General features: G+C 38.7%; 1 protein-coding gene across 3 annotated transcripts in view; it reads right to left on the bottom strand.

Annotated features, from left to right (window-relative positions):
- SEH1L (SEH1 like nucleoporin) overlaps positions 1-10,913 on the bottom strand; it is a 36,632-nt gene that overhangs the window by 6,649 nt on the left and 19,070 nt on the right. Inside the window, exons 8-9 of one of the 3 annotated variants that reach the window (XR_002829417.1) lie at positions 8,989-9,139; positions 7,602-7,780 (exon numbers count right to left, since the gene is read on the bottom strand). Coding sequence is in view for 2 of the 3 variants with exons in the window: in XM_006089314.3 (XP_006089376.1) it covers positions 7,768-7,780; positions 8,989-9,139 (164 nt within the window). In the remaining variant the exon portion in view is untranslated. Of the gene's footprint in view, positions 1-5,320; positions 7,781-8,093; positions 8,725-8,961; positions 9,140-10,913 lie in introns of those variants that run through there. The other 2 variants (XM_006089314.3, XM_014456333.2) reach the window with 2 other exon arrangements.

Below are 10,913 nucleotides of genomic sequence, written 5' to 3'. Positions count from 1 at the left end.
CCTCATAGTGACTGGTTGAGCAGTCATTCTGCCGTTAGGGTCAATTTGCATATTAGCCTTTTATTATATAGGATATTCCTATACTAATATGCAAGTGGACCAAACGGCAGAACAACTCGTTGCTATGATGTGCACTGACCACCAGGGGGCAGACACTCAATGCAGGAGCTGCCCCCTGGTGGTCAGTGCACTCCCACAGGGAGAACGCCATTCTGCTAGAAGCTGGGCTCATGGCAAGCGCAGCAGCAGTGGCGGGAGCCTCCCCCGCCTCTGAGGCAGGCGGGTGATAAGGTCCCGGACTTCAAGAGGGTGCAGGCCAGGCTGAGGGGGACCCACTTCCCCCGCCCAGTGCACGAGATTGGGCCTCTAGTATTCCAGAAATGAGCGAGATCATGTGATATTTATCTTTCTCCGACTAGCTTATTTCACTTAGCATAATGCTCTCCAGGTCCATCCATGCTGCTGTGAATGGTAAGAATTCCTTCTTCTTTTTTACAGCAGCATAGTATTCCATTGTGTAGATGTTCCATGGTTTTTTAACCCACTCATCAGCTGATGGGCACTTAGGCTATTTCCAAATCTTAGCTATGGTAAATTGTGCTGCTATTAACATAGGGGTGCATATATCCTTTCTGATTGGATCTTTTCTATGGATCACCAGGTGTTAGGTGCTGGAATATCATGATTTGCCTTACATTATCCACTATTAACAAGTTCCAATTAGGAAATCATCCCTTGGGATCCAAGCTTCAAGATAGTTCGCTACATCTAATGGCCTCTTTGTGGTGGAATAAGGTTGGTCTGGCGTGGTAAGGGGTGAGGCGATGAGACGTAATTCATCCCTAATTAGCTCCTACCTTTCCCTAACCTCCTCAAGCCTCAAATCCCAAAATCGACATCTGCTCAGCACAAGGCCTTTACTACTTTACGGAAACCATACAGATAATTCAATTTCACACCTTTCACTTTCCTTTATCTCAAATTTTCTTCCATACAGTCTCAGGGGGAGTCTCTCTTTTCCAAAGTAAACTTCTTAACTTCATTCAATAGTTATTACAGTGCATCTGGGAGGGGAGAAAAGGAAAAACACATAGTTGAATTTAACAGTCCTACTCCTAATTTTAGCCTGGTGGGGAAAAACATGTTTACTTGATCACTTTCTATCTCCTCCAAAATATTGGTAATTATCATTCCTGGGTACCCTCTCCACCAGTTATTCCTGCCTTAGAAGTGCTATATCTCTCCATCCAAAAAAGCAAACCACCCTTCCTTGTTTTATCACCTGAAGACCATTCTGTCTCTCCTACCCTTAATTGCCTCCATTTTCACAGTGTATTGTCACTTTTCGTGTTATCAATTTGATCCTTGGGCACTACTTTCAATACCTGCTTTAATCTATCAGGTCTGGCTTCCTGGTAAACTCAGTCATGTTTCCACAGTTCTCTTCACATCTCTTCTTGAAACTTTCCATCCTTGTAATTACCCCCTATTCTAACTATTAACAAAGATAGTAAGTGGAGAAAATCTCAAGATCTCCTGAATCCTGAAGAATAAACCAAATACTTAACTCTAAAACTGAAAGGATGCTATTTGATACAATGAGCAACTTTTGTTTCACAGGGTATTTAAACTCCTCCATTTACACTATACATTGGAGATGAACTGCTGGAATGTGTCTCTATATTCCAGACTGTCATTCACCCTGTTTCCCTTGTACCCAACTCAATAAGTGTCCTTCCTCCATAAAAATCAAGTGACTGTGGATGAAAAGGGGCCATATACTAAACCTCACAAGCTCAGGGGAGGCCTGCCTGGAGGCTTTACAGAGACCTAAGGATGATCTGAAATTAAAACTTCTTTAACCTAAAAGCGGTTTATGGTGGGTAGTCATGCCCTACGCCAGTATCTTCCCTGACAAAGGTCAATCTTTACCTTAACTGAGCCTATCTATTATCTTTTTGCACCTACAATAACATACCGTTGGAATAATAATTTTCCTTTTTCTGGACCCCTCAAAGCACAGGCACCGCTCTGCAGAGACCATAAATCCATTGTTATTAATTATTGACTGTTAATTATCCTGCACCCACGTATGTAAAAGAAGTGTCTTATCACTTTACTTTTTATCCAATCCCAGAGGTTTCCAAGTTTTGCATTCTCCCACCTCCCTAATCTATCACCAATGAATTTATGTAACCCACTTCAGTCTCCTCTTTTGATTATAATGTATAAAAGAAGGTGCGTTGAGATTTTGCTTCCTGGCATTTGTCGAGTTTGGCTCAAATAAACTCACAAAAATTCTTCACAGGTTTGAATGTTTCTTACATTGACAGGACCAACGTTCTCCCCACAACACCCAGCAAGACTCTGCTGACAGGGATCTACAATCCAAGTGTCTGCAGGCAAGGGAGCCTACACGCTGATGCCGTACTGCTTAGATCTCAGTCCTGGCTCTCTTGCCAGCTGTGCAGCCTTGGGCAAACTGTTTTAACCTGCCCGTTTCCTGATCTGTAAAATGGGCATTATTCAAGCACCTGCCCCATAGGTTTGTTGTCAGGATTCATCATAATCCTACATAAGGTATCTAGAAGAGCAATGGCACATGGAGGTACTCAACAAATATTAGCTATTATCTAATGTTACTTGGCAACTCAAAAGGAGAAATAGGACTCTGTCAGAATTCCCAATCTCCTAGACATTGAGCAGAGCTTGCAGAAGTCGCATGGCCATTGGTGCCTTCCAGGGAATTAGAAGTGATGCCCATCCAGTTAAGAAAAGGCAGGCTTCTCCCATAGCTTGCCTTTACCAAGTGCTTTAAGTGGTAACACTTCAGCTACAAATACCCAAAGCCTTCTACAATGTGACAAGGTATGATTCCAGATTAATCTCCCACTAGCTCCCTAAAGGAACCTTACTCTTTCATTCTGTTGCCTGAACACAACCTTGTCCTCTTTCCCCTCCTAAGCCATCATCCTGGAACTCCTATCCTCCTCCATTTAAATCACTCCACCTATTGAAATGCTACATCACTTCCAAACCTTGCCAGTTCAAACAAATCACTTGCTTTTATGCCTACTATACTGTTTCAATCTTTATTATTGAGGCTGAATCCTCGTTATGTTTTGTAAATCCTGTAAATACCTTCTCCCACTAGTATGAGTTTTGTGTGCACTATTTTTTATATATTGCAATGTTTAGCACATATCTCGCACACAGATGCTCAATATTCACTAAATTGGAGAATCTGTCTTAATTCATTATCCCATTTTAACCCCAGGCACCTCTATGATTGAAATCTTAAAAGATGTGAATGAATTCTTAATTCTGAGCCAGATTCAGCATTAAGTTAGACCCCTTGTTTTGAACCTAAACACGTCTACAGGTCTAAAGTCCTTTAACAGAAGACATTTGAGAATTATTAGAAAGGATTCTTTTTCTTACATTGGAATGCTAACTTTACAGACAAAACATTTTAACAACTACACACAACAAAACTCAAACGTACCTAAAGTTAAAATTAATACATTATGTCTTATCAGCTGTTTATCTTTTGAATGTTAAGTTCTAGGGATATGACATATTTATAGAAAAGGTGTCTGAAAATTAGATTATAAATTATAATATATGGTTGTAACTATTATATCATCTATATGTGATTAACTAATAGACACATTTGAAATGCTTCTCAAATTACATCTTGCTCTAGCCCTGAAGGAAGTTATCCTTGATAATTCCTGAGAAAACTGAACCAAATAGAGTATTACTAGTCCCATAGTTTTAATCATCCTATATAATAAAACCCTAATATGTAAATCAACCAAACGGCAGAACGACCGGTCGCTATGACACACACTGACCACCAGGGGGCAGATGCTCAATGTAGGAGCTGCCCCCTGGTGGTCAGTATGCTCCCACAGGGGGAGCGCTGCTCAGCCAGAAGCCAGGCTCACAGCTGGCCAGTGCACTGGCGGTGGCGGGAGCCTCTCCCGCCTCCGCTGCAGGTGGGCAGTAAGGAGTGAGGGGTCCCAGACTGCAAGAGCCCCGGACTGCAAGAGGGGTATCTGACTGCAGGCTTAGGCGGACATCCCCCGAGGTGTCCCAGATTGTGAGAGGGCCGCCTCCACTGCAGGTAGGCAGTAAGGAGTGAGGGGTCCCAGGCTGCAAGAGCCCCGGACTGCAAGAGGGGTATCTGACTGCAGGCTTAGGCGGACATCCCCCGAGGTGTCCCAGACTGTGAGAGGGCGCAGGCTGGGCTGAGGGACCCGGCCCCACCCCCACCCGTGCATGAAATTCGTGCGGGGGAAGGGGGGGAGCCAGCCCGACCTGCGCCCTTTCGACATGATCGGGCCTAAACTGGCAGTCGGACATCCCTCTTGCAATCTGGAACACTGCGTGCACCAGTGACCATACTTTTCATACAGGTGAAAGGCATCTTGCTGTTGTATGGGCAGCTACATTTTTTGCCCTGATTATAAATAGTACATAACATGATCCTTCTGAGGCAATAGTACCATTTTCCCTCTTATGGGTGAAAAAACTGAAGCAGAGAGAAATTAAGTAATTGGCTTTGTCACACAGTTGTGTCAGAATCAGGGCTGACCACAAAATGTGCAAGCCAGAGTCCATGCATGTCATCGCTACGTCATCCTATTTTTTCAGTGTTAGAGTAGCCTTGCCAGGTTTTAATTTTTAAATCTAGGAGACTGTTCCCAATATATAGAGTAGGGTCCCTAGTCCTGGCTGGCGATCAGGGCCGATCTGTGGGGGGGTCAGCGGAGCGATCAGGGGGCCCCTGCTGGCACCTGCTTTGGCTGGTGGCCGGCGCTGCCCATTGTCCGGCCCCGCCCCCCACTGCCACCAGTCGCCTCCTTCTTGGGGGACAGACGCTCAACGCAGAAGCTCCTACATTGAGCGTCTGACCCTGCTGGTCAGTGCACATCATAGCGACCGGTTGTTCTGCCATTCGGTTGATTTGCATATTAGGGTTTTATTATATAGGATTGTTTTCAAATTTTAAAAGTATCATTTTAGAAAATAATCTAACCTCTGAAACTTACATAATTTTATTAACCAATTTCACCCCAATAAATTCAATAAAATAAAATATTAAAAAAGAGAAAGGAAATCATCTAATGTCTAATTAGATTGAAAGTCAATATGTGTCAGTTCTACATGTTAGTCTACATACTGACTTTCTACCTTTTAAATAAATGTCATACCCATCCTCTAATTTTTTATTATTTGGAATATTTTTTTAGCAACAAGCTTTACCAACTATCAAATAGAATACATTTTATTTTTATAAGGCAACAGATTCATATATTTAAAATATATTTTATTAAATAATCTACTTGGAGAATAATTACAATAGCTTTAAACAGCAATTATAGGTAATAAAAACAAGTTCCTTTGTTTAATAAAAAGACCAAACAGTCCATATTATGTTTTGCTGCTTTATACACAGGAATGATTTATTTTACAAACTGGTCAGTTTCAATATTAACCTATAAAATTAAAAACATTTCTTAGTATGTATCAAAGGCAGAGTGAACTTCATAATGATATGCTTTCGCATTAACCAATATGACAAACCATAAGAAACTTAACACCATTGTAGCAAGTCAAAGTAAAATTTACAGAACAGGCACTTTCAAGTCAGTTAGTGGGTGTAATTCTCACAGTCGAATGTTACTTGTACATAGCTCATTTCATCAAAGGTTATCAACCAATGAAGAAATATTCCTTTGATGCAGAAGCACAAATACGTTTAGGTTCCAAACACTGTGTTCTGGTTGTAATACATGCAAGACAGCCCTATATTAGAAAAATCTTCTGAAAGAAAAATGAAGAAAAACAAAAAGCAGCTAGAATGAAAGCATCTACAAGCACTAAAATAAAGCCTTTAAGTGTTAAGCCAATGTTTTAAACCCCTTCATTCTCAGTTAAAGGATTAAGAGGCCGAGACAGAGACTGTCTGCAAGGGTGAGGATACTGGAGGTTGGCAGTGTCAGCATCGCAAGAGTGCTCGACCAGAAGAGGAAGAAGAGAGGAAGGAGGAGGAGGAGGAGGAGGAGGAGAAGGAAGAAGCTGGGCATAACTGGACCATCTCGATCCAGCCTGTGGGGAATCCAGAAGGGGAAAGAAATACCTGAAACAATGAAGACATGAACAAGACACCAAAACAAAACAACAGAAAAAGAAAGAAAAGAGAAAAGTAGTAAATACAAAGAGAATCAAAGAGGAAAAACCAAATGCTGGGGGGGAAATAGCTTTAATATACTCATGCCAAACTAACAGAACATAATATTATGCAAAAATCAAGACCCTTACTCAAATCATGCTGGCCTAAGCAAGTATAGAAATTTGAAAGAAAAAACTACAATCTGCTAAACTTAAAATGATCAAAAAATTACCAGCATGAATGTTACAAAAAAGACAATTATATAATTTAAAACATTTTCTAACCTCAGAAACATTTGATGCTATCCTGTAAATTTACAAGTCTAATAAGCTTTTAATTTATTTTAAGTAACGCTTCATTTGTAGTAACAGCTGGCACACATTTCACATTTTTTAATGCAAACATGATACTGAAAACCAATTCAAATATACTTTCACAAAGTATAGCCAGTTATTGCAACATACTTTCAAAGAAATACAATCTCTGAATACTCTTAGTTGGTTTTCTGCAAATCCTTACAATAGTACACAACTTTGATAACTAAAAGGGCTCAAAGCATATGTCCTATTGCTGTTATTCTGACATTTTATTATAACTTACCCATAATAATTATGCATTTTAGCAAACAAAAATTTATGGCTTTGTCTTCAAGGTCACAGTTCTATAAGATAGTAACTACATGAAGCAGCCAACTAAATTAAGAAAATTCTGGGACAAGGAATGTGGAAGTAAATGTGCATGCACAATGTCAGCAAAATTTCAACTGCTTCTCTTATAGTATGTTTCCAAATTTTGACTTGAAGGAAATTTAAACCACAGAATCACACCATAAATATATACAAGCACATAAAAGAAACATTTATCCCTTTAGTGAATATGAATCAAATACTTACAAAGGTGTTTTCATTTTACTACCAAATTATAAATGATGCAATACCAAATATTTAATTTGGCTACAAACTGTACAGTTTACTTTCATTTTACTACTACTTTTCTCCACCTTTACTAGTATTTTAAAAATATTACTAAGAAATGACAGAGTTGTACGGAATATCATGTTTAAACCAATTCTACAAAAGGTAAACACATTAGCACTCAAAACAATCTTTATGAAAAATATTTATTCAATCTTCAAATTAAAATTATAAAAATTCATCATTTTAGCTTACTGTTTTAGAAAAACAAAAGAAATAAGCCTTCATTCTCCAAATGGAATAAAGTTATATTTTCCCTCCTCCCAACTACTTACAAGGGTGGTAATAAATCCTTCTCATTTTAAAAACCCTTGTTAATTTCAGGAACATTTCCAAAAATTGTTTTGGTGACAATGTCTCAACAAAAAGCCTCTCCATTTATATTCAAAAGTTTCAACTAGTGTCAATAAACTGGTTAATACAAAAAAAAAAAAAAAGATATATACTGTATTTTTAGAAGCTTTTTGGATTGCAGTTTAGTAGTAAGCAGGCTGCTGGTGTATCTTGGAAGAGGTCAAATGGCGCTGGGGAAGGGGAAAAGGAGCTCGCTTTCCATTCCTGTGCGCATGCAACAAGCAGCAAATCAGCAAAGTTACTCCAGTTAGCTGGAACTCAGCTGTGCTTTCTGTTAAAGGACATAATACAATTGGAGAAGGGAAAATGCATCACAGATCTAACACACATGGGTATTAGCACAATAAGAACAAATTTCCAAATTTCAAAGCTCTTTACAAAAGAAAATATGCAATACAAGCAACAACCAAAAACTAGATTTTGTGTTTTTTTTCTTTTAATTTAAACTAGTTTCCTTTGCTTCTTGGAATCATCTTTATAATCTGATATCTTCTATGGTAACCTGAAATTGTTTCCATGCAAATACTTAAACCTCAAAATCAAATAACAGGACTTCTTTATAAAAATATAACAATACAAAATAGTTGAGAATTTTTAAAATACAATTCTTTTATTTAAGATGACAACAGAATAACTACAGGACAGTTTGTTAAGGCTGTGCCTTGAAGTTTCCTAAATATTCCAAATTATTCACAAGGCATATTAAAATAATTTTACCATACAAATTCACATATTTAAAATTTGAATACGAAAACAACAGTATGACTCTTTAGATCACATCAAATATTCTTTATTAAGATCAGTAAGAATCTAAAATGTTAAAAATTCTTAAAAAATCAAGTACTCAGAATTACCATGTCTTCTTATAATCTCCATTAACATTTTAAACAAAACAAAAAAAACTAACTTACTCTCCCCTACAAAAGCCTTAATTAATGTATTTTATTTAGGATTTCAGTTTGACCCGATTCAAAGGCTACATTGCCAGCAGTACTAGCACACTAATAATCTACGGCTAAAATCCTCAGTATTATCCCATATTTCTTCTTTACCTAAATTTCATAATATAATTTTGTTTGAATGGCCTCACAACCTACCTATAAATATTATGACTAAGTAATATTATGACTAGGTAAATTTCTTACTTCAGTCTTAAAATCCATGAAATAACACACCTTTAGTATAGCTACCAGAATGATTTAAAAATAAAATAATTTCGCCGAAACCGGTTTGGCTCAGTGGGTAGAGCGTCAGCCTGCGGACTGAAAGGTCCCGGGTTCGATTCCGGTCAAGGGCATGTACCTTGGTTGCGGGCATATCCCCAGTGGGAGATGTGCAGGAGGCAGCTGACTAAGTAATATTATGACTAGGTAAATTTCTTACTTCAGTCTTAAAACCCATGAAATAACACACCTTTAGTATAGCAAAAATAAATAAATAAAATAAAATAATTTCTAGTTTTCCCATAAAACAGCCTACCTGCCAGCAGAAGATCCATTTAATGAATTTTGAAGATTTGGGATACTTGAACCTAGGGAAGGATTTGGGTTTCCCTGCTGAGTACTCCCATTGACAGGGCTCCCATTACCTTTCAAAATACCAGTACACTTCCAATTGTCCATATAATTAGCTGAAAGGAAAATGGTCAAATACATTAATAAGACTAATACCTATGCTCAAGGGCACAAATCTATGTTCATGTCCTTAAACTATAATTAAAGAAACAAGTGTCCTACAGGCTACATGTCAGTCAGAATAAATGTTAAAGACATTTTAAAATACAAAACACTTATCTTAATTAATTTTAACAATTATTTTTTAAAGTCTTAAAAGAATTACTAATTTAACAAATAAATCTTTCACCTCCCATTTCCCTTCCTCGAAGATAATTCTCCAAGTGCCACATTATTACATTAAGTTAATATCAAGATAAATTATCTTAATTATAACAAGTTTCAATTACATGTATACGTAGATAGGGTAATGGAGTTGTCAAATGGTTACGCAAGTATAAGTCAAGTGGGTACCTAATATCCTCAGAGATTAGGATGTAGGAAACAAAACCTTTGGGTTTGAGTGGCTTATCCAAAATGGCTTAATTCTTTGAATGCAAAATTGGTCACTGGAGGCAATGAGCCCAAGGAAACCCAAGTTAGAGAGCCTGCTGGGGTGGACCTGGGTGGTCCCAGAGCAGAGAAGGGCATCAAAGCCTGTGAAATCAAATTACACTTTAGAAAGGAAGTCTGGGCTGCTTCTACCACAGCCTAAAACTGACTTAGCCAAACTGCATTTTGGGAAACAATCACTGTTCAGGGTAAATGAACTGACTTACAATTTTGGACCCAAGGTATGGGAAATCACGGACTAGAGCGGTGCACAAATCAAAGACACCTCTGCCCAGTGGATAAATAACCGTGAAAGTGCACACCACACTACAGCAACCACAGTGTCGACTAATCAGACCACAGTCTCTCTCAGCTTGGCATTTGTAAGAAACTTAAGAATCAGTGGATCCCAAATTCTTGAACTTTTGGGAGTTGCAGGGGGGAAGTGAGGAATATACTGGATTTTCTCCTATTAATAGCTGGTTGACTAAAGCAGTCATTTAATAAAATAAGAGATGACTCTAATCCTATCCTGAGTTTGCACAAGTTACACATATAACAAACAGTATTTTAGAGATATTGCATATTTCTGTGATAATTACTTTCAGTTTTAAAAGTTGCTTTGTTGGCCCTAACTGGTTTGGCTCAGTGGATAGAGCGTCGGCCTGCGGACTGAAGGGTCCCGGGTTCGATTCCGATCAGGGGCATGTACCTTGGTTGTGGGCACATCCCCAGTAGGGGGTGTGCAGGAAGCAGCTGATCAATGTTTCTAACTCTCTATCCCTCTCCCTTCCTCTCTGTAAAAAAAATCAATAAACTATAATAAAAAAAAAGTTGCTTTGTTGCCTAGCTGGTTTGGCTCAGTGGATAGAGCCACAGACTGCAGACTGAAGGGTCCCAGGTTCGATTCCGGTCAAGGGCACATGCCTGGGTTGCGGGCTCAGTCCCAAGTTTGGCGTATGCAGGAGGCAGCCAATCAATGATTCTCTCTTCTCTCCCTCTCCCTTCCTCTCTGAAATCAATAAAAATATATTTTTAAAAAATAAAAAAATAATAAATAAATGTTGCTTTGTTGCCCGGCCCATGTTGCTCAGTGCTTGAGCATCAATCTATGAGCCAGGAGATCACGGTTTGATTCCCGATTAGAGCATATGCCCAGGGGGTGGGCTAGATCCCTATGAGGGGCATGCAGGAGGCAGTCAATCAATGATTCTCTTTCATCATTGATGTTTCTAAATCTCTCTCTTCCTTCCTCTCTGAAATCAATAAAATATCTATATATATAAAAGCCTAAGTAAC

This window comes from Myotis lucifugus, unplaced genomic scaffold, assembly GCF_000147115.1.
Source record: "Myotis lucifugus unplaced genomic scaffold, Myoluc2.0 scaffold_58, whole genome shotgun sequence".
Taxonomy (NCBI): domain Eukaryota; kingdom Metazoa; phylum Chordata; class Mammalia; order Chiroptera; family Vespertilionidae; genus Myotis; species Myotis lucifugus.
This window is presented reverse-complemented; position numbering and strand designations above follow the sequence as displayed.